Consider the following 23,061-nt stretch of genomic DNA (forward strand, 5'->3'; position numbering starts at 1 on the left):
CTGATTAGTGGCTGACCTGCTCTGCCACCTGAGCTACAGCCACCCCACATCAATTATTCTTATTTATCTTGTGAATTTATTTAATTTGATGGTTTTTGATTTTATACTGGCGTTACAAATCAGCCTCACAGTGTTTGTAACATCTGCTTATGTCTTGCTGAATTCAGCCCTAAATCCACAAGAAGCAGTGAGCAGCACGTGTCAGCTGATCACAGCCTGCAGCTCACAAAACAAGTGATTATGTGACTTGTAATTCTTTTCCACACGGTGCACGGCTACACCTGATCTTAGGGTTCATGCCAAATCCTACTTTAACACATCCTGGCTACTGTTGTTGGTTTTAAATACACAGCACACAGAGCTGCTGTTAGAACTAAATTATATGTAGCCTGAAAGACAGCACTATACTTGCTTTTAAAGATTGTTACTTTGAGCACATGATAACTATTCGAGGAAATACAGATGAGATTATCAGTACTCTTACAAAATGAGCAGAACATTACATTTAGAAAGCTACACTAGGTATGAGCGTTCTTCATCAACACAAGGTTATAATAACCATATCTGAAATAATGTGAACATTTTAGTGTATTCTAATAGCGTCTCACAAAGTGCTGAAGGTAGGCTGAGCAGCACTTATTATATGATGCTACTCTTCTGCCCTCACTCTCTGACCACTCACAAGTTTCCCTTCAGTTGAATTAAAGGTTTTGTTCATTTATTGCATTAACCCAGAGTTAGCCAGCACCGATGCTTCTCCTTGGAGAAGAGGAGGCAGGTCCACACGTGTCCATTAGGCGAGGCTGCTTTGTTATCAGTCGCAACTCCTTTGCAGAGTTTACTTGTCAAAGCCAAATAGCAGCTGATGTGTTTTCAGTGACAGAAGAGCCCACGAATTTATTTCCATAAAGAAGTAACAGAAAAGACAAAACCATCAGAGCGATGAAACTATGTACAGCAGCTCGTCTCAATAATCCTGCACCCCTGTTCATGTTCATGCCTGCACACAAAAACGGGCGAGTGCAATTACACACTAAAGCCACGTCGGCCATGTGAACAGACTTCTGGCCATTGTGATCCAATCGCCGTCCATCCCTAAAGCGCTCTCTGTGCAGTAACTGTCAGCTGGACAGGTGTCGCCGTGATCCAGCTGTCCTCATCCTGGCCAAACAACACAAACAGGTATTTTATCCTGTAATTTACAGCAGTCTCTGTCCTAGTGTCTGTGCTTTCTAAACCCAGCAACATATTATTACAGACAGTCCACCAACGCTGCCCCCACCCAAATTCATTCTAAAGCTCGTCTCTGTCCGAAGACGTCCTTCAGCTGTTTCCATCATATTTATTCACGTTCCACTGAGTTTTCAATCAAGCGAGTACTTAAAAAGTCTGAGTTGAGGACTAATGCTGTTAAAGTAGAGTAAGCAGAGTGCCTTGTTGCCTTGTCCTGATGCCTAAGCGTTCACACCTTAATAACAAAGCTCTGAGCCGCCTGGAAGGCAGAGGGAAGCATCCTGTCTCCGCACGCGCACTGTGTGATGATAAAATGTATGTCGCTGGATTCAAGTGCACCCAAGTGGTATCAAGACCTCAGTTAATGTTGCATTGTGAGTATGGTTTAATGATTATTATTAACAGTTGGGTGATGGTGCTCTTATGGACTTACATGTTTGCAAAATGAATTTCCTCAAAAAAATAACAAAACCTTTGGCATCTCAGAATCATTTGTTTTATCACGATAACAAATAAAGTTGTCCAGGTTGTGTTTAATCTGCAGCTTTTCCAAACTGTAATAATAATAATAATACAAATGCTTACTGTGAGCAGTTGTCTGGAAATCATTTTGAGCAGCTCTGGTGACATCAGATGTTTTTTGTCTGCTGGACATTTTTCAACCAATAATAATGCTGATATGATAATGACCTCAGTTGTTTCTTTCATTTGTGATGCCAGTAACCAGGTGAGGAAGCTAAACTGTGATATTTATTGGGTAAAGGCTATGTTACTTAAAGTTTCCAGTAAAAATGATTTTTAAAATAAAGATAATATTTATTTCTAAATAAAAAAAACGTGACAAAAGTATACTGTATGTGTGCAACATGCTGAATAAGCAAAAGTATCATAAATGGAAGAAATACAAACTGTGAATGTGGCTCCAAAGACGATCATCATACACCCTTAAGTGAAGCACTTTTTCTTCCCATGAAATCACCTTCAAACTGCACACGCTCTTATAAAAGGTGGTTTTCCAGAGCCCTTTACTTTTCTTATAGATGTGGACTAAACCTTCTGGTTTGTGCCCTCTGGCTGTCTCTTAATGCAGAGAACGACATTTGTCTCTTTTTAAAAACAACACAGAACACATATGGAAAGCCTTTGGGCTTAGGTGTTGGTTTAGTTGGCCTCTGACAACACGAGGTCATAAACAGGCTGCGACAGGCCTGCTATTTTTACAGCCCTGCTGTGGTGTGTGTTTGTCAGGGTCACTGTGGGTGGTAAACTGACCACTTATCATCTGGAGCTGCAGAAGAAGAGGCTTAGGTGGAACAGCCAAGCATATTTTGTTGTTTTAGGAAGGCTGGTCTTCTGTATGGAAGCCCGTTTCCGCCACTAAATAAAAACAAAACAGCTAGTATGCATAACTCGAAATTTTGAGTTATTTTCTCAAAATGTCGAGTTAGCTCTGCCAATCAAAAATATGTGTGAATGAGGTCGCTTTCTTGTTACCCGGAAGCATATGGTGCAGAGGAGCGCGCACTCAAAAACAGATCCCAACAAATTGGCGCTTTGGCGAGTGCGTTTGCTGATAGTAACACCGTGTGATTCAGCTAATAACAGGGATTTCATCATTTGTGAAGCCAGGCTGAAAACACTCAGCAATCTGTGCGACTGGATGTAATACCGGTAGCTTAGCTGTAGCATTTGTAGCTGACGCTTCAGCTTCCGGGTAACGAGGAAATGACGTCATTCACTTAGATTAGTGATTGGCAGCGCTAACTCGAAATTTCAAGTTGCTTTTCTCAAAATTTTGAGTTAATAAATCAAAATTTTGAGTTAATATGTCGACATTTTGAGAAAATAACTCGAAATTTCGAGTTGCTTTTCTCAAAACTTTGAGTTAATAAATCAAAATTTCGAGTTAATATGTCGAAATTTTGAGAAGATAACTCGAAATTTCAAGTTTGTTTTCTCAAAATTTTGAGTTCATAAATCGAAATTTCGAGTTAACATGTCGAAATTTTGAGAAAATAACTCGAAATTTTGAGTTATGGATCCTTTTTTTGTTTTTAGTGGTGGAAACGGGCTTCCATACTTCTGGGCTTAGAGCCAAGGTGGTGGAATATTATCAGTGTGTTTTTGTCTACGAGACATCCATCAGGTCTAATTTGATGCTTCCTGTTAGGGACGTGGAGAAGTCATCAAATTCTTGTCTGGATCAATTTCATGAAAAGTAGTGATTGTCTTTAGTCATTAAATCTCGGTGAAACTGTTTATTCTGAATAAATTATGACAAATAAGCAGTTTTTTCCTGGATTTGTTCAACCGACTAAAGTATCACAAACAAAAACAAGGAAACTGACATTGCCTTTATATTTTACGTACACAGAACAGATGACAAAGTAAGTCAAGCATCGAGCCCTTCAGTCCTTCCCAGCTCATCGGTCATTACTGGCCTGGGACCGAAAACAGCATCCCCAGTCATAGCCCTTTCTTATTTTCTAAAGCAATGTTGTTTTCAATAGAACATTTCTAAATGTGTTGTCTTATTATTGCAGTTAGACTTGAGTACTAAAAAGAATATTTGCATAACAAAGTTTCACAACAGGAATTCCACTGCAGTTTATCTGCAGTCAAACATAAAATAAATCCGATGAGCCCTGCCGTGAGGGCAGGAAATCAAGCTAGTAGCATATGTTTGCACCTGCCTCCTACACTGAGCTTACATTGAAACAGAAGGCACAGCTGGGGCCCCTGTTATGTTTTCCACTGCTTCCTGACCACAGTGCCATCCATCCATGCTACTCAGTCTTCTTTATCAAAGTCAGTGGGGCCCCATCTTATCAAAAACCATTAAGATAAGACAAGAATGTGCAGGAGCACGGTAACTCGAGTCAGAACTGCTTCTATTAGTCTCTCCCATTCTTGGTGCTGTCTTTGTGTTGATGAAATTAGTGGCTGTCCTTTAACTGGTGATTAAATGGTTACAAACTGAAAGCTTGCTAGTAGTTGCACAAGTACCACAAACAAACACATGGAAACTGACATCAGCTTTTAATTTAAAATCTCACACGCTGCTCAAGATTCAAAAGCTGAGAAACAAAAGTCACGGACATCACTGTGCAAACGACGACGGAGCCATTTCCAAGGCTTCAGGACTTTATGAGAGGAAAAAAGGAGACTTTACCTTTCCTCCAAGGGGCCATGATGGAAAATGACTTCTGCCAGCTGATGACAAGTGCAGCCTTTTTTTTCACACTCATCTCGTCGTAGCAAAATTTTAATTCCAGAAAACTTAAATGTGAGTTTCAGAGAGGAAAGATGAAAGAAAAGAGAGATTCTTCGTGATGTATTCTGCCTTGAAGATCAGCTGTGGGAAAGGTGTCTGTTGTTGGAGGAGCTTGCATAGAGGCTGCCCTCGATAGCGGAGTCATGATTCCTGTGTCCCTTTGCTGTGGTGCTTGAGTAAAAGCAGCTCCCAGGCTGAGGAGGGGCTGGGCTCAGGCAGCAGCGTTCACAGTCAGGAGGAGGAGTGGTAGGAAGCCAGAGGGGGAATGGCCACGAGACATCGACTACAAAGCAATGTTCGATGAGTGAAGTGCTGCCAGTATGTACACAGCTTAGTAACAAAAACAAATATGCGAAATGAGAAGTGTTTATCTGGTAGTGCAGTCGTACTCTCATTACGTTCTTTTCTCAGTAGGCAATGGATGAAAGTTAATTACTTCAATTTTGCAATGTAAAAATTGTAACTTGTTTCCTTTAAAGGAGTCCAACAATAAAACACGTTAGTTTAGACTGTGGAGGCTGTTTCTCCCCATCACAGCCTAGATCACACGATCCCCCCAGGAGGACGATATAGTCCCCACAAGGGAGTCCAGGATTATATATTAACTTACATAAGCCCTTTTAATACGCTTAAAGAACCAATTAAATCATCATTCTACATGCATTTTTTCAATTCAATTTTATTTATATTGCACCAAATCACAACAACAGTGGCCTCAAGGCGCATGCATCCATTCACTTTCCTATTTCTGTGCCGTCGAGCGTCCCACTCAGCAACTATAAAACAGCTCTGCTGATTGATGTTAACATCCATGTAGATGCTGACGATGACAGACTCAACCTTAATTAGTTAGACTCAGTTTGCTTTTTTCAAAATGTAGTCCAAAACAGTTCTTGAATAATTAATGATGCAGATGCTGCCTGTGGCTGCAGACAGTACTCAGAGGCACTTTTCATTATCTGTAGGGATTTTAATCACGTCTCACTGGACCCCACTTTGCCTGCTTCCACCAGTTTGTGAACTGTCCACTAGGAATAACAGGACAACTGATCTACTGCATGCTAATGTAAGGGATGCATACGGAGTCACACCTCTACCCCCACTCTGAAAGGCAGACCATAATGTTGTTTAGCTACAGTACACCCCTCTGCTTCACCACACTGTGTCGGGAAATGCAGACAGACTGCTTTGAATCCGCTGACAGAGGAGACCTCATCCACACAGATATTCATGTAGTCAGTCAGACAGCCGGCGATCCCTTCATAGTCCTTATCAGTGGATCCAGCAGCATGTTTTTCTAATAAAAACCACAGGTGGTGAAGGGTGTCCTCAACAGGAAGAAGGTGACCTTCAGAATAAAGGACAGGTCAATTATCAAGTCAGCGGTAGGTGAAGCAGTGCCTGCAGGTGGCACTATAGGACACGTGGAGGAGAGGCTACCTGGATCGGCAGCCATCTCACGGAAAGACCCCACTATATCAGGCTGAAGGATATCAGCAGCACTGGTCACGGTGCTGGCCCCTCTTCTCTTCACCTTATACACTTCAGACTTCTGCTCAGTGATGTGTCAGAAATTTGCAGATGACACAGGCATCATGGGGTGTGTTAGGAATGGCAGAGACGATGAGAACAGAAATCTGGTGAGCGACTTTGTCTGGAGCCAGAGGAGCCTACTACAGCTCAACACCTCAGAGAACAGGGAGTTTATCGTAGACTACGGGAAGTCCAGACCATGCCAATGACCAGTCCTTTTTTAGTTTTTATTCGTCCTATATTGTTTGAGTGTGTGACTATGAAAATGCCTGTGTTTCTGTCAGAAATGTGCTTGATAATGAGGGTGGGAAGTAGGGCTGGGCGATATGACCCAAAATTCATATCTCGATATTTTTTAGCTGGATGGCGATATAAGATATATATCTCGATTTTTTTTTTTTAAAGCCATAAGTTAAGAACAAAAAGAGAGTTCTTAGTCACACTGTGTCCCAGATGTCACACAGGCACTTTTATTTACAGACAGCGTAGATGTACATGAAGAAATTACTTAAAAATAAATTATCAGCATTTATTAAATAATCATGGTCCATAAATAAAAGAAAACAATGTTGTTTTTGTGCATAACAAAAAGCTCACAATTGTGCAGTCAAAATGTAAACTAACAGACGCTGAGCATAGTAACAAAGAGACAGATTTCACAGCTGCACCACGTCTCTGAACAGGTGCCATTTGTGGTCCTTATACACACACAGTACGGTAATATTACGTTGAAGCACAGTACGTATCACTCCGCGAGGCTCCTCCCCGGTAGCCGTAATCCTCCAACAATCCATCAAGCGGTGCAGCTCCGTAGCTTAGCAAAGTCATATTAAAACATTTTTTGACAGATTGCTGAGCGCTGTGTTCCACATAAAATCGGTTCGCGGTCAGTAAGCACAACCAGAATTCATACATAAGGCGCACTGTCGAGTTTTGAGAAAATGAAAGGATTTTAGGCCGTGCAGCTCCTCCGGGCTGCATGTCGTTAGCGCGGTTAGCTCGTTAGCGTGGTTAGCTCGCTAACATGTTGACGCCGTCCAGCCCCACGCACGGGACGATCCGCGGTAACTCGCTAACGGAGATTTTCCGCTTTCATCTTGTCATTGCCTGCAGATGAAGCTATGGGGGAGGGGGAGTTGTGTTCAGTGAAGGAGAGGCGAGGCCGAGTAACGCGGCGTAGAGACAAAAGTGGACGAAAGAGAGGCAAACCTGCGGCTCCACAAGTATAATTATAACGTAACATAAGCTATATCGATATAAACGATATTGTCACATCTTATATCTCGTATGAAAATATATCAATATTTTTAAAAAACTCGATATATCGCCCAGCCCTAGTGGGAAGCTGCAGCAATGCCCCCAGAAGCGTGGGGGCTGACAGAGGTGGAAACACGGCAGTCTTCTTGTTGCATGTTGAAGCTCGACTTGGAACCTCGTTAAGATCCAACCATGCAAAATATGATTTTATTTATTTATTTATTTTTTACCATTTTTCAAGTACTCTTAAACTTTTGATCAGGACTTTATTAGGTTCTGAAGTTTGGAGTTAATGCAAGGAATCGAGAAGAACACTCATTTTGCAGGTGGAGGCCGTGAGGCTCTGGGGAGGGCAACTGGGGGAGTGTCTGGGAATGTGGTTCCAACCTGGTTTTCCTGATAATACAGAGGAGGCAGGAGGACAGGCAGATTAAAGCGGTGAACAGTTTTGATTCTGAGGAGTGGGTTACAGAGACATGCCAAAGAGACCAGCGTCCAGGTAACTGAGCTGCAGGGGAGTGAAGCAGTGACTTAAGTGAGGTAAGTGAGATGGGTGACAAACTGGCAGAGAATAGATGACTGCGCTGCTCTTAAATACAGACTTGCTGACTGTTGTCAGTGGATGACAGGTGAGTGTGGTAGGTGAGGAACCAGGGCTCCACAAGTAAACACAGGAAGGCAGTGGAAAAACACCAGATGCCCACTGTGATCCTAAAAAGTTGTGTAGATTAGAGAAATCCAAATGAAATTCAAACTTGTTTACCCAGTTTTTCTTTTCAAAGTCAATAAACGTGTGTGCTGTGCGATCATTCCACCCTGAAAAAAGAACCTTTCAGAGAAATCATTTAAAGCAGAAAATAATCTTTGCTCATTCTGACCACAAATTTCACCTAAAAAAGATCACAAGACTGAAGACAGGAACTGGTATAACCCAAGTCAGAGTGGTCACAGGGAGGGAGCAATCAAAACATTTTAACAACCTTCCAGTATGACCCTCCCTATCACTTGCTCTAGTTGCTCTAAATTGGGTTATCCATGCGTAATCAGCTTGTAAGACCTTTTATGTCCATCCACTAATTGTCAGAGTTACCCTGAGGAAATCACTCTTATTTCATTTGTCAGATACGATCACGGATGTTGGCTCTTTCCTTTCGCCCTCCAAACGTCAGAAGGAAAAGCACTGAAGAAACAACATTAACCGTGACGGGACTCTCATCACAGTTGAAGTTCACGCGTGTGTGTGTGTGTGTGTGTGTGTGTTTATTAGGCCTAGCTCTAGAAAGGTATATTGGTTGGTTAATACATCAGTGCACCAAAACTATTCTAAGGCAGTGTGTGACAGCTGTAAACCTTTATTAAGACTAATAAGTGTTGAGACTGAGAGTGTTACTGTAGTGTTACTGTAGTGTTACTGTAGTGTTACTGTAGTGTTACTGTAGTGTTACTGTAGTGACTGCATGAGGATCATGAGCCAGTTTTCCAGGGTAGGGGAACTGACCTGTTAAGTGCTACTGAATGGGATCATTTTTGTTTGTTTTTACTTTGGTTATTGGCTCTAACGGGAACTGTGAAATTTCTAGCAGGAAAACTGATTGCACTGTGCAAGGTAGTAAACAGCTGTTTTTCCATGATATGACCTTCAATGCACATATTAAACAAATATGACTGCTTTCTTTCATTTGCTCAACATTGCTAAGCTTTGCATATTCTATTGTATTGAGTTACAGTAAAATTGTTCTTTTGACTCAGGTAACCATACACCTTTTAGGTGGCTGTAGCTCAGGCGGTAGACTAAGTCAGCTACTAACCAGAAGGTTAGCGGTTCGATCCCAGGCTCCACCTGTCTGCATGCCAAATATCCTTGGGCAAGATCCTAATCCCATGTTGCTCTGCGATGCATCCATCAGAGTCTGGAGGTCAGTTTAGAATTAGTCGTTCAGCGCTTTGAGTGCTTAGATTAGAAAAGCGCCATATAAGAACCAGACCATTTGCCATGTTACACAACATAAAGTCAAACTCACTCCAAACTGCAGATACTACATTAGCCTGTAATTAACACCGAAGAAAGTTCTACAGTTTGCTTCATTTTAGACAACTCTCAGTCTTGGGTTTTCCAGGTAAGACAAATCCCAGAAGGCTGATACTATTCATCTGGATGTGAGAAATATCCATCAGTAATGAGGGACGTTTGAAAGTCAACATGTAAAGGAGATGAGCTTGGCTGGTTGTCAAACTGGGTGCATGGAGCCGTTGCAGGGTTTCAGCAGATGATCAGGACACAAATATGCTGTTAAATGCTGTAAAAAAATGTAATGCTTGATGTCATGATATGGTACAGGGAAAAACAAAAACAAGCCAAAAAACACTGCTGATAAGTTTATTTCTCCAAGTGTCTTTATTAATCTCCTTTCCTAGATAAATAAAATTGTGGCGTCAGTGTGTATGAATTGTGTTCAGTTTCTAACGGAGGATATTATGGAAGAGGATTAGGGCCACTGAAAAAAAAGTGGGTCTTTTTTTCTTCTTTTCCAGAATTATGAGAAAAAAGTCAGAAAAAAAGACCCACTTTTTTTTCCGTGGCCCTAATCCTCTTCCATAGGGTATGCTAGGGAAAAGTCTGAAAATCACTAGGCCGGAGTGAGAGCGCTACAATAGCTTGCTGTAACGGCCTTTTGCGGCTGGATTTACAGTGAGGAAGACCAAGACACAGTATGGTGGAAACAAGAGGCATTTATTTGCCTGTATAGCTCTAAGGCAGTTACTTGCATGTCCAGCTTTCTTAAATAAATAAATAAATAAAATTTGGTTTATATAGCACCTTTCTAGACAGAATCACAAAGTGCTGCACATCAGATAACAAATAATAAAAGGGTAAAACAGACAATATAAGCACAACACTCACTCACATCCAATAACAGCTGGCAGCCTTCAATACTCTCAGCTGTTAAGCACTAAACAGACAAACATTTGCACCCTGGAGAGCACACAGGAAAGACAGGCGAGCAATCACATCTCAACATCTCAACCAATTCTTTGCACCACCTTTACCTCTTGTCTTTGCACACACGTTACTTTAATTCTTTCCTCCTCACAGACAACCACCACATTTCTTAATGTGGAGCAGCTGGAGGACCTGGAAAAAGGCTACTTGCTAATTATTAAAATACTCAATAAATAATTAAACCTCTTGTGTGCAAATGTTATTAATGTGAAAATCTATACCTAAAGTGCGATGCTAAATAAAGTGCTAGTTAAAGTGCTTTTAATAAAGTGCAAAGGTGTTCCTAAAGTGCTGTACAATACTAGAAAGGCAGTCCTCTTCCTTACACAAGCTTGTTTCATCTGCCCTCTGCTGGAGAGTTAAAGGACCTGCGGTCTCAGTGTGACACACGTGTTAATCCTTACGAACTAATGCAGCGGTTCTCAAATTTTTCACAATGAGTAACACCTCATAAAATATATGGCTCTTGAAGTACCAGCCTTATGATCATTAAAGAAGAGTAATATAGGCCTATTTAACACCACATACAGTTTACATGAGACAATTTTATTCCTTATGTGAATGTTATTTATTTTAACTGTCATAAACAGGATGTGACGGCGGTAATAATAACATCTGTACTGCATTACAACATTCACAGCTCCAATCTTTAAGTGATGACCTGATGAATCCTGCTTCCAAATTACTCTGTTTATTAAGGTGTTTTGTTTTTAACATGTTTTAATGTTTTGTATTTTGTTCTATTTAATCTGAACAAGCCGCTAAAAACACTGATCACTGTTGTCCTCTCTCGTTTTTTATTATAACTACAGCCCCTGCAGCAGTATATGAATGACTAACCTCGTATTGTGGATGGATGATCTCAGTTGTTCTCCTGGCTGAAGTTTGGTCCGTGTACAGCATCCTGCCATGCGACTGCATTTGTCTCTAACCATGAGGAACCTTCACTTTAACTTTTATCGAGTGCAAAAAGTTAGCGCTCATCCTCCAGCTTCACTGTTATGCTAACCATAGCTGTGCAGCCAGCCACCATGCAGCACTTCATTATATACCAGCTGGCCCAACTTCAGTAACCCTACAAACGTCACTGCTGTTTAGTTTTCTGTGGCGGTTAAGCTGCTGGATTTTTGGCTTCACGACCCTCCTTCGTGGTTCGTGCACGTTGGAGCTCCGTTTGCTCTTTGTGGCATTTCAGCCGACTACACAAAATGCCATCATGTGGTGACCTTGCTGGATCCGCTGTTCACCCGCCGTGTGATGACCCTGCTCTGGGATCCCTCCACCAAATGAAAGAAGGAAATGCACCGCTCTCAAGGCGCTGCTGCTGCAGCACCACTCCTTCTCCCACGCAGAGCAGGCCGAGAAACTCCTCTCTCTCTCGGGCCTGGGTGGTGGTACCACTCTCCAGATCATGGAGAGCACGCTGTCCTTGCTAGGAACAGATGACGGTGGATTCCTCTTCACTGACCTCTTCCTCCGACAGTTGCCGGTGCGAGCTGGCCTATACTATGGCCACAAGTTTGCATCTGATTCAGAATACTTCCCTTATTATTTATTCCTAGTGCAATAACAATAAAGTGATAAGAATAAAAAATAATGTTTCGATCTGCTCTCTGTAGGACGGCTTCCGTTGACGTCTCCTGATGTGTACAACATGTTATTACAAACAGCTACTTTCAGTGCTTTTGATGTTTATGTAGCGTCTTTCTCTCCAAGGTTCTTTCTGAGCTAACTTCAATAATTACTTCCTCCAAAGCATCAACGTGTCTTTTAGACCCCATTCCTTCAAAGACTGCTCAGAGAAGTCCTGCCATTAAGTAATGCTTCAATCTGAAATGTGACCAACCTACCTCTAATAATCAACTACGTACCACCGCCTTTAAGCTGGTCATCGTTAACAATTATTTACCTCACCTGGCTAATTATAGGCCAGTCTCAAAAAATTCCTTTTGTCTCAAAAATTCTTGAAAGAGTCGTTGTCATATAGCTAACTGATCATCTGCAGAGAAATGGCTGATCTGAACACCTGGATAACCTCTAATTCTCCTTCTAATAGGCCTAGGCTGCAGACCCTTCAGTACAATAACCTCAGTTTGATCTGAATTTAAAAGCAGAGAATTAGAGGCCATCCAGGTCTGTATGTCTTTAAGGCATTCCTGCAGTTTCATTAATGGATGTGTGTTATCTGGCTTCATGGATTTAAGGAGAACATGTGGCTAAACATGTCATTCCTGGTCTGACTGGGGAGGGGTCCAGAGAAAAATGTTTTGGCGAAGTTACACAGCGATTCATTATTGATTTTATTGACCTCCGACTGATGTAACCGGGTGTCATTACTGCTGATGTGAACTATAATTTTACTGAATTTATATTTACTTTTAGCCAGCAGTTTTAAATTTCCCTCAATGTCGCCTGCTCTGGAAGACAACCCACTATGGTTTCTGGTGTCTCTAACCTCACGTCTCAGAACAGAATCGCCAGTTACCAGAGTTTGATCCCCGGCGGGCGTGTCGCTGAGTGGGGAAAAGCAGTTAGACACATGAAGAGCCATCCTGTTTCCACGGCTGCTCAGGACAGTCTGCCAGGGGACAGCTAGCGGGGCCTACGCTACCTTTGGCTGCACCGGCTACAACAGGTCCCTGGCTGGCTACGGGTTTTTCACGGCTATTCTGTGATCCAGGCCTCAGGAGGTGAAAATATGCTACATTTATTACAAGTATCAGTATTGCTAAAGGAGGCTGCTAGCAAGTGGGTTATGAGATAAGCTAAGCTAGCGAAACCCTAAAGCAGGAGTAGGTTGAGACTGTGAATATAAATTAGTGAGTACACAGAGTGACGATTACACTATGCATCAACAACGTCTTGATGCATGCTCAGTCATCCAGGTAAGTAATTGGGGTATTGAATAAGAAGTCACCTTTAAGCTTTTAATTAAATTGCTACGCAGATAAGCTATACAAACACATCACTGTGTGTTGGAACAGGAAGTGATATTCTACTGCAGAGAACGCGAACACCACCCAAAGGGACCATTTAGAGCAGGGGTGTCAAACTGCAGGCCTTGAGGGCCGGTGTCCTGCAGGTTTTAGATCTCACTCTGGGTCAACACACCTGAATCAAGTGATCAGTTCATTACCAGGCCTCTGGAGAACTTAAAGACATGTTGAGGAGGTCATTTAGCCATTTAAATCAGCTGTGTTGGATCAAGGACACGTCTAAAACCTGAGGGACACTGGCCCTCAAGGCCTGCAGTTTGACACCTGTGATTTAGAGGCAGGAGCCAACCAAGAGTGTTTGTCTCGGAGTACCTGTGTGTGTGTGAGCGCACTTATGATCATAAGATTTCTCCATGAAAGTGTCTAATAGTGGGTATGGGGAGCCATATCCCTGACCCCCAGGTCATGAGGCATGCATGGAGGAGACCCGGGACCCAGAAATCCAGAGGCCCTGCAGAGCACCCAACGAGGACCACCACAGGAACAACCATGTTAAAATGAAAACTATTCTTAGGCTTTTATGTCTTCTGTCCTCCTTCTCTTCACTGGTTGCAGCAGATGGGTGTGCTTTCCTGAGTCTGAAGAGCGTTCTCTTCCTGACCCAAGTGCTGCTCATGGGGCCTCACAGCAGCAGATTGTTGGGGTTTTCTCTCTAACATTTCTGTACAATATAGGCCTAAGCCCCTGGAGGTGACTGCTGCTGTATAAATAAAACTGAAATTAACTGAATGAATAACAGTGAGAGGGTTGTGGGCGCCAAATCAAGGAGAAGAAACAACATAAATTATTTTAATAACATGAGTGGTCATCACACGCGACCAGAACATCTTCAGTGCACCTGCACTCTGTTGGAGACAGGGCAAACATTTCACCTCATTTTCATAATAATGGAGATATGGTCATCCAGCTGGTACTGATTTGTGGTTACCAGGTTTTTTTTTAATTGGTCAACTTTAATTTGTATAAGTTAACAAAGTCAGCACAGATTTTTTCTTAAATAATTAAAGGCTGTGCATACATACATGACATAAACATTATAATACTGACATACTGGATGCATATTATGGAAAAGTACTATGGAGTGACAAGCTGTAAATGGGTGCATATGTTCCTGTAACGAGTAGGTTTTCCTTTTAAGTACGCTGACTATTTGAGATCAGCTGCGTATTAAATGTGCAGCAGTAAAAGAAACGAACACCCACCAAGTAACCACAACATCAGCTGAAATAAGGGTTTTATATCAGCACACATTGCTGCTCTGTGGACCAGGTTATCAAAACCTATATTCTGTGTGCGGTTAATCAAAGCCTCACATGCATGTGTCATGTGACCCTGCAGATCTTTCCAGTGGACTTGCTCCATCTAGGTTTGGAGTTCTTCCCTTCATTGAGAAACTGATTTGTGTTTACTTGTGTTATCTTTGTCTAATTTCTAAATGTGTTTGATGAAACTGAAAATAACATACTGTGGCAATCAAATCCATGATGAAACAATCTGGAAACTTAATCAGATGATCCAAACCAGTCTAGTGTGAGGTTCCAGGTGTAACACCCAGCAGGTTTACTTCCTCTTAAGACAACAAGCTCTGAACTCACTTTATGACGCAGGATTGTTTGATTGTTTCTCTTGATCACTGGTTCTTGTAGGGCTTGTTGATAGCCTTGTTAATCCATCGCAGGAACCTGCTAACACGAGTGTAAACCCCAGGGAAAGAGGGGTTACCACAGCCATGACCCCACGAAATGACTCCTGTCAGCACCCAGTGACCCCTCTCCCCCTGACAAACCAGCGGACCCCCACTGTCACCCTGGCAGCTGTCCACACGGTGGTGCTTCGACAGGCTCCCGGCACATAGCATGCGGCTGGTGAAGCGGTTTCCATATCGTTTCTTACACGTCAAGGCTGGAAGCAGAGGGACCCAGGCCTGGAGCAGGGTGTGTGAGTACTCTGAGTCTGGCAGCAGACATAGAAAAGATGGAAGAAAGTCTCAGTTACATGAGAATGAAACACCTGATAGAAATGAATCCTGAATTTGAAAAACACTGGTGGATGAAAATACTGTAGACCTATTTTGGTGAAGTTTGCAGTACAAAGTTTCTGTGTATTATTGTAGACTCTTTGTCTTACAATGTAAACTGAGGCAGCTGCAGTTGTGGTTTGGCACCACATAAACTAACTGCAGTATGTTGGACTGGTACACAGCAGACATGGTGTTCATGGTCAGTGTTAGTTGCATCAGGATGAGCTGACATCAGTTTATATTTAAGGCTGATGCTGATTAGATTCACTCACTGAATTCTTTATAATAAATCGTTATACTGTCAGCTTGTGCATCATCTCCGTATATATCGTTGAATCCACCACAAACCACAAAGAGCCGCGAATATTGGAGTAAACATACAGGACTGTTGATCAAAGCTTCACAAAAATATTATTGTTTCTCAGTTGTTCTTTTCTCCACACATTTGTAAGGTCCCACCACCTGCCAGCTATGTGCAGCCCATCCCAGAGAGGATTGTTACTGGATCAAAGTGAAAGTCAGATTTTGATGTTTAACAAGAGCTGGTGTGTTCCCCTAAACTTGATCACTTGTTTTGCACAAATATATACTGAACAAATCTGATGTGGATGGATTCTCTGTTCTTTAGAAGGTAAAAGCTTAAAATGAGGACACCATGTGACTCTGTCCCAAAGTCTTCTCCAGATGCTACCCTTACATATATGGACACTATAATTACATAAACTGTTGTTGCATTTTCTGCTCTGTAAAGAAAAAAGAACAAATCTAAAGACAGATTGAACCATCAAATTCTGCAGCAAAGAAACATGTTGACATGATGAGCAGCGAGCCTGCAGTGAAACTTGGATGATCTGATATCCTCGTGTTGGTGTTGTTCCCAGACCATCATGAAAATGTTGTTCCAGGTTCAACATTGCAAGTGACCAATCACATTGTTGTGACGTTATTCCTTTGTGCACCAAGCCATTCATGCATTTATGAAATTCCAATGTTGCAAGGACAATATCAATTCTGCTTACTGTTTATTAAAGGGCTAGGGTCAGGGTCCGTTGATCGGCGGACAGAGGCGGTTTCACGCAGCTTAAGTACAGTTTTTTGTTTTACGCCGGTTTTTCCCGAAGTCGCAAAAGTATGACGTCACAACATTCTGATTGGTCACTTGCAACGTTGATCCTGGAACAACATTTAGTATGATGATCTGGGAACAACACCAACACGAGGATATCAGATCAACCGTGAAACTTACCTGTGATGCCCCAGCCAGTTATTACACAGGCAGTCAGCCTCTTCTCCAACTTGTCACCTGGCTCTGGCAGACACACAGCACCAGTGTGAGGGTTGAATGCCACACAGTTTCCCTCTGTGCCTTTCAGACGCAGCAGGGCTATATCATACTCCCAGCTTTGACTGTGGTACTTTGTGTGAATGATGATGCGTTCTGGGGACAACGTGCGTTCGAAGTCATCTTGTTCCACGGTGTGGTAGTCACCGAGACGTAAGACGTATCGCGCCGGGTCTCTGCCAAATCTGGAGGTGAGAAGAAAATCCCTATTTAATGTCTTAAAGCTGAGGGGGATTTCATCTTAGCTAATCAAGTGTTTATTGAGCCTGGTTCTGCTGGAGGTTTCTTCCTGTTAAAAGGGAGTTTTTCCTTCCCACTGTCGCCAAAGTGCTGCTCATAGGGGGTCACATGATGGGTTCTTCTCTGTATGTATTATTGTAGGGTCTACCTTACAATATAAAGCGCCTTGAGGCAACTGTTGTTGTGATTTGGCGCTGTGTAAATAATATTGAATTGAACTGAATTGAATGCCAGAGCTGATAGGCAGGCAAAATACAGAACTATCAGAACAATGAAGGCATGTTTCCTGTTAGAAAAACGAGATACATGCAACTGTTGAGCCTCTAAAGCAGGGCTGTCAAACTCAAACTCACAGTGGGCCAAAATTCAAAACTGGAACAAGGTCGCGGGCTAACATTAATATTTATTGAAAAAAAATCTTCCTCTAGATACAAGAATGAATCTCTTCTTATGGACTCAAACAGGTTTTTCTGAAAACCTGAATATAGAACAAGCAAAGCTTAATACTAAACAATATATATATTAGCTGTATAACACCAGCAGGCCAGCTCTGATAATAATTTGGTTTGGCTTCGCCGGCCAAATGTAATTAGGCTGCGGGCCAGAGTCTGACACCTATGCTCTAAAGTTTAATATAATCACTCCAAAAATAATAGGTAGTTCATCACAAACCAGACATAGCACCATTGATTGACACCAATTGTGTTTGATTTTGTTAATGTGGGGGGGGGGCTGGTTGACCTTGGATGACCTCTAAAAAATAACATTGAAACAAAAGCAGCACAAATGTTTAACATGAATTTGTTTGATTTGAAGACGGTGGGCCAACATCACTCACATTAGGAACAATGTGAGTGAACTGCCTCCTACCTCTTGAAGCAGTGGGCAGCAGTAACAAGCCAACAGGAGTTGATGAGTGAGGCGCCACACAGAGGATGGTTGCCTTTAGACTGAGACCTGAGCCACAGGGACACCTGCCACGGCCACTCACCCCTGAAATCAAAGAGTCAGACTCTCAGAGCTGTTTCAGTCAAAGACACTGTCAAACTGCCATGAGACTTCTCAAGCAGCAAAAAGGTCCCACTGACATGAAACTTCTGAGTGCATATGTGCGTGTACGCTAACCTCAGTGACTTTTCTCCTCCTATGATTCTTCGCTGACGACGCTGACGACTGAGTCTGCGGCCACAGCTCTGCATTGCCGAGGCACCGGTTCCCGTGGGATCTAGTGTATAATCACAGATGACACCTGCGTCCTCGCTGTGGCGACAATCATGGCCTTCTTGTCCTTCAGCTGGACACTGGCCTAAGGATGTTTCAGTTCCTGAGCATCGCACATTGTCCAGATGGATTGGACCCTGACCCTCACCGAAATACGCCATAGATCGAGCTTTAGCCACGCCACTGCAAGGACAGCACGGAGACAAAACACTTATTCTTTTATTGTATGAGTGTATATGTCATTGTGTGTGCTGTATTGTTACTACTGCCTGCTTCTGCATTGCGCAGGCATTCATTCACTCTTCACACACACATTCATATACAGCTTTATTCATTGCTGTTATGCACTTTGCGATATCACACACTCTCCTACAGCCACCTATATGAATCATAACCATAAGCTCCTTTTCACCCTGAATACAGAACACAAGAGGATGAAACTTTTCACTTACAATAGGAAAAACCACTGACACAGCCTTCTAGGACAAATATATCTGTAAAAATGTTGTCATACTAACGTGAATCCCAGCTGTCTACAAACTACAGCTGCATTAACGTCATTCCAGCCATCATCGCACACACTTCCCCACTGGCCGTTAACAAACACTTCCACTCTGCCTTCCCTCCTGGTCTCTCCTGCAACCAAACGCACCAGAGGGCCTGAAAACAGAGATCAGAGGGACAATGTGTGGTTACTGCCACAGCGAAATGCTGAGTTGATGTTGATCTGCGTAGTGCTACTCAGAAACGTACCTATGGGTGCGTAATTACTTTGTATCTCATTGGCATCACTGTGACAGAGAACACCTACATCCTCACTGTGTGAGCAGTCGTGTTGTCTCCACTGAGAATGAGTGCAGGCCAGTAAAGTGGTCTCTGTCCCGTCACACTGCACCTCATCCAGCTGGATCAACCCATTGCCTTCTTCATACACCTTCTCAGGAGCCACTTCTGCTCGCCCCCTGCAGGCAGGGAAAATGCATGAATGAGATAAACAACAAAAACAATAGTTCCCTATAAGTTCACTCAGACTATTGTTGTGTGATATGAAGACGCACTGACCTGAAACCGAGCTGTCTGCACACTACCTGGGCATTGAGCTCAGTCCAGCTGTCATCACACACAGTGCCCCATTGTCCCTGGTAGTAAATCTCCACGCGACCCTCCCGGTCGCTGGTTGCTCCCACCAGGCGAACTGCACCATCTGAGACCACGCATCGCTAAATTACACACTTGTAAGTATGAACAACTTGTTTTACTGCTTTAGGTCTTTCAAAGGCTGCTACGTTTAGGTTGGACTTTAGCTGAATAATTACTAAAAGCAGTATATCAACAACTCACTGAACAGTGTTAACAAAAGCTCACAGGAAATTTTACCCACAACAAAAGACTGTTGACCTTGTAGCGGCTCTAAAGGGAAAAATAGGTCATCAAAGTCTTAGGACTAAAATAAATATTCAGAGCAATATATATAAGTCACACAGTGTGCACGTAAACACACCAGACCCAAAGAAAAAGCTGATCGTTACTCGAATTTTGTAGTCACATAGAGGCTGGGGTTGGTGTGTGCTTCCTTCCTTGGCTCTGACCTGTATATGGATTGCAAGACACCCCTGCATCGTCCATGTGTTCGCAGTTGTGCTGTTCCCAGTTGCTATGAGGACAATCTTCTAGAGAGAGTTCATTGCCTGTGCACTGAACCCGAGCCAGCAAAACTGGACCAAAACCCTGGCCAAAGTGGGCCCGCGTCCATGCTTTGGCAACACCCCTGTTGGTCAGGACAACTGAGAATTTACATATGCACTACAAGACACCAGAAATATATTATGAATACATGAATAAGCTGCGGATGTACGGTCCAAATATATGTACAGTGAGCATTAGTGCTGGTATGTGATCCTGCATATAATTAAGTGTTTTCCTGTGTTATCTTTGATCCTCAGATCCCGCCCTCACATGTCTCCCAGTTGGACTTTTAGACGTTGTTTTTCCAGATCCTGGACCTTCTTCATCTCCTCATAAAGATTTGCTGTTTATTTATTAACTCTACCACAAGTCTGCATCCTGGGTCCTAAATGATCCAATTCAGGGTTGCAGGGAGGTTGAAGGCTATCCCAGCTACCTTATTGGGGCGAGAGATGGGGTACATCCTGGACAGGTTGCCAGTCTATCAGAGGGCTAACACAGAGAGACAGACAGCCATTCACGCTCACTCTCACACCTATGAGCAGTTTAGAATCACTAGTTAACCTAACCACACTAATTGCATGTCTTTGGACTTTGGGAGAAAGCCAGAATACCTGGAGAGAACTCACACAGACATGGAGAGAAACATGCAAGCTGCACACAGAAAGGGCCTGGCTACACTCAGGACCTTCTGTCTGTAAGGACAACAGTGTAAAATAAAAGTCATTCAAGCATAAAGTAGTTATATGTTACTTATTATGGCATAATATTTCATTGCATTACAGTCTTTGTTCTTAATTGCACTGGTGAGAAGTAGCCACATTGACTTCTGCATGTCTAAGTTGTAACAATGTTACCCAGTGTGAATTATAATGTTGCATTTCATAAGATAATTTGTCTAAAATCAAAGTGCAAAGATACTGTTTGTGTTAGCTTTGGCACATTTTCAAAGCTGTTTCTTAAAGACAGAAGCATGAAGACGTTCTTCGACTCTAGCTGCCATCTAACTACAGCCACATCTAAGGTGCAGCAATAGCTGTATGACATGTAAACAGTTACATGTGGTTTAACTTACCAATGTGACAATGCCGTGATCATCCAAACACATTTTCTGAACTGTTGTCTTCCTTCCAACTACACTATTGTTGGCTTCATGACCTCAGCTCCTTGTTGTTGCTCCCAGGCTGGAAAGCACAGAAATCTTACTCCATTCTGGAAACATGGTAAATGGACTAATACGTATATACCAGCTTTTCTAGTCTACTGAGCACTCAGACTTGTTTCTACTGCAATTCTCATTCACTCAGTCACATAACACTTTTATCTTTCTACACTCACACTCCAATGGCTTCATCGGGGGCATCTTCGGCACACGGCTGGAGCAGTCGGGATCAATCCACTGACAAACCGACTGATAGACGATGCATTCTACCACCTTAGTCACAGCTGCCCTGAAGGGCCTACATCATGGTCATTTACAACAGCAGCCCACCTGATGAGTTTCTAACGTCCACAATTTAATTTTCAAACCCTATGTCATGTATTCCATTATCAACTTAGGCTTGTGTAAACAACGTTCCCATAATGCATTTTGCTGGTGATGTCACAGCTTTATAGAGGCCGATAAATTAAGATGAGAAATGGTTTATCGGGAATCTATGGTACAGTAAATTATTAAGCTATGAGTGTGTACGGGTGAGCTTAATAAGTCTGTGTAGGTTCTCAGTCATCCAGGTCATGCTAATCTCAGGAGCGATTGGACTTCTGTAAGTTGCTTTGCAGAACTTTCTAAAGTGTGACTCTCGAGTGGTTTACCTCCTGTCTATCTTAGGATCTGTAAGTTACAAGCAACTTAAAGAAGTCCAGTCATTTGTTTTCCAAGCTACATAGATGCAGATGGTGTGAGGGGATGTGGAGCAGAGCGATACGTACCTGTCGGCACCGAGTGCATGCAACATCCCCCCAAAAAGAGACACAGAAGGTTTTGGAGCAGGGTTCAAACAAACGAGTGAATACAGACTTTCTTCTGCAGAAACTTCATTTCAATTGAAATTTGAATGTAGGGATAGTTAAGCTCACCTAAAGCGCTGAACTCATTGTTCATTAAGACTTTTACATGGAAGGACTTTATATGTAACAGGAGGGAGGCAATGCTGCCGTGGTCCTGAGTCGTTTGTGTTTTGGGGCTTTCGGGTTTTGTCATTTTTGTGACTCCGGGTTGTTTTTACGTTTATATTGGTTCTTGTATTTCTTTCCCTGAGTGTATTTAGCCCTGTTCTTAGTTTTCAGGTGTTTAATTGACCACTGACCACTACATACAATGACAGATCTTGCATTCTGTGTGTAGCAGCAGCTGATTTTTTCTTACCCCAAGCCCAACTGTCGACACACCACTTCTGCATCAAGATCATCCCATTGGTCATCACAAATGGTTCCCCACCTGCCGTTATGGTACACCTCCACACGCCCCTCAAATTCCTCCAGGCCTCCTACCAGCCTTAAAGGGATTCCAGTACCTGGCAAAGTGTTGAAGCAACCATTTGTATACTAGCGACAGTAATATGTTACTCTTGTTCATTATTGTTATTAATGTTATTGTTTTGAACGAACAACAGTATGATGCAGCGAGGTGAACGAGTGATGTAAGGTCAAAAACTTCGATTTATGTTTAATGCAAAGCTGATTATATACTTCTAATGAACTAATAATGCCATATTAAAATATTAAATGATAATGAGAAAAACATCCCCTCCTTATTCTACAAAAGTAAGTACTGAAGCCAACAAATTCAGTCGTTTCTGGGCAGCAGCTGGTTAATTTCTTGAAACTTGATGAAATCTAATTACTGATCAGGAACTCAATGGGGATGTGGCGTACAACACTAGAGGCCAACTCCAAGCCCATAGCACAAGTCACCATCAAGTGCGGGATCTACCAAGGAGATGCTCTGTCCCCACTGCTGTTCTGCATAGGCCCCTCAGTGAGATCATTAACAAGACTGGCTACGGATACCGACTACGGAACGGAGCAGTTGTCAGCCACCTCCTGTACATGGATGACATCAAGCTGTATGCCAAGAGTGAACAAGACATCGATTCACTGATCCACACTACCAGGCTATACAGCAATGACATTGGAATATCGTTCGGACTGGAGAAGTGTAGTCGGATGGTAACAAAGAGAGGGAAGGTAGTCAGAACTGAGAGGATTGAACTACCAGAAGGCAACATTGCAGACATAGAGGACAGTTACAAGTAC

General features: G+C 42.6%; 2 protein-coding genes across 2 annotated transcripts in view; both read right to left on the reverse strand.

Annotated features, from left to right (window-relative positions):
* Positions 1 to 4,684, reverse strand: part of LOC102199330 (uncharacterized) — a 34,396-nt gene extending 29,712 nt beyond the window's left edge. The window contains exon 1 of the mRNA XM_005749844.1: positions 4,406 to 4,684. Coding sequence (XP_005749901.1) covers positions 4,406 to 4,481 — 76 coding nt within the window. The 5' untranslated portion in view covers positions 4,482 to 4,684. The remainder of the gene's footprint in view (positions 1 to 4,405) is intronic.
* A 9,371-nt stretch (positions 4,685 to 14,055) lies between these two features.
* The window catches only part of LOC102199618 (neurotrypsin), a 29,499-nt gene continuing 20,493 nt past the window's right edge, over positions 14,056 to 23,061 (reverse strand). The window contains exons 6-14 of the mRNA XM_005749845.2: positions 22,172 to 22,319; positions 19,707 to 19,885; positions 19,180 to 19,321; positions 18,871 to 19,079; positions 18,636 to 18,777; positions 18,022 to 18,300; positions 17,767 to 17,889; positions 16,561 to 16,841; positions 14,056 to 15,247 (exon numbers count right to left, since the gene is read on the reverse strand). Of these exons, the coding sequence (XP_005749902.1) occupies positions 14,925 to 15,247; positions 16,561 to 16,841; positions 17,767 to 17,889; positions 18,022 to 18,300; positions 18,636 to 18,777; positions 18,871 to 19,079; positions 19,180 to 19,321; positions 19,707 to 19,885; positions 22,172 to 22,319 (1,826 nt within the window). The 3' untranslated portion in view covers positions 14,056 to 14,924. The remainder of the gene's footprint in view (positions 15,248 to 16,560; positions 16,842 to 17,766; positions 17,890 to 18,021; positions 18,301 to 18,635; positions 18,778 to 18,870; positions 19,080 to 19,179; positions 19,322 to 19,706; positions 19,886 to 22,171; positions 22,320 to 23,061) is intronic.

This window comes from Pundamilia nyererei, unplaced genomic scaffold, assembly GCF_000239375.1.
Source record: "Pundamilia nyererei isolate P.nyererei 1_Seehausen unplaced genomic scaffold, PunNye1.0 scaffold00256, whole genome shotgun sequence".
In the NCBI taxonomy this organism is placed as follows: domain Eukaryota; kingdom Metazoa; phylum Chordata; class Actinopteri; order Cichliformes; family Cichlidae; genus Pundamilia; species Pundamilia nyererei.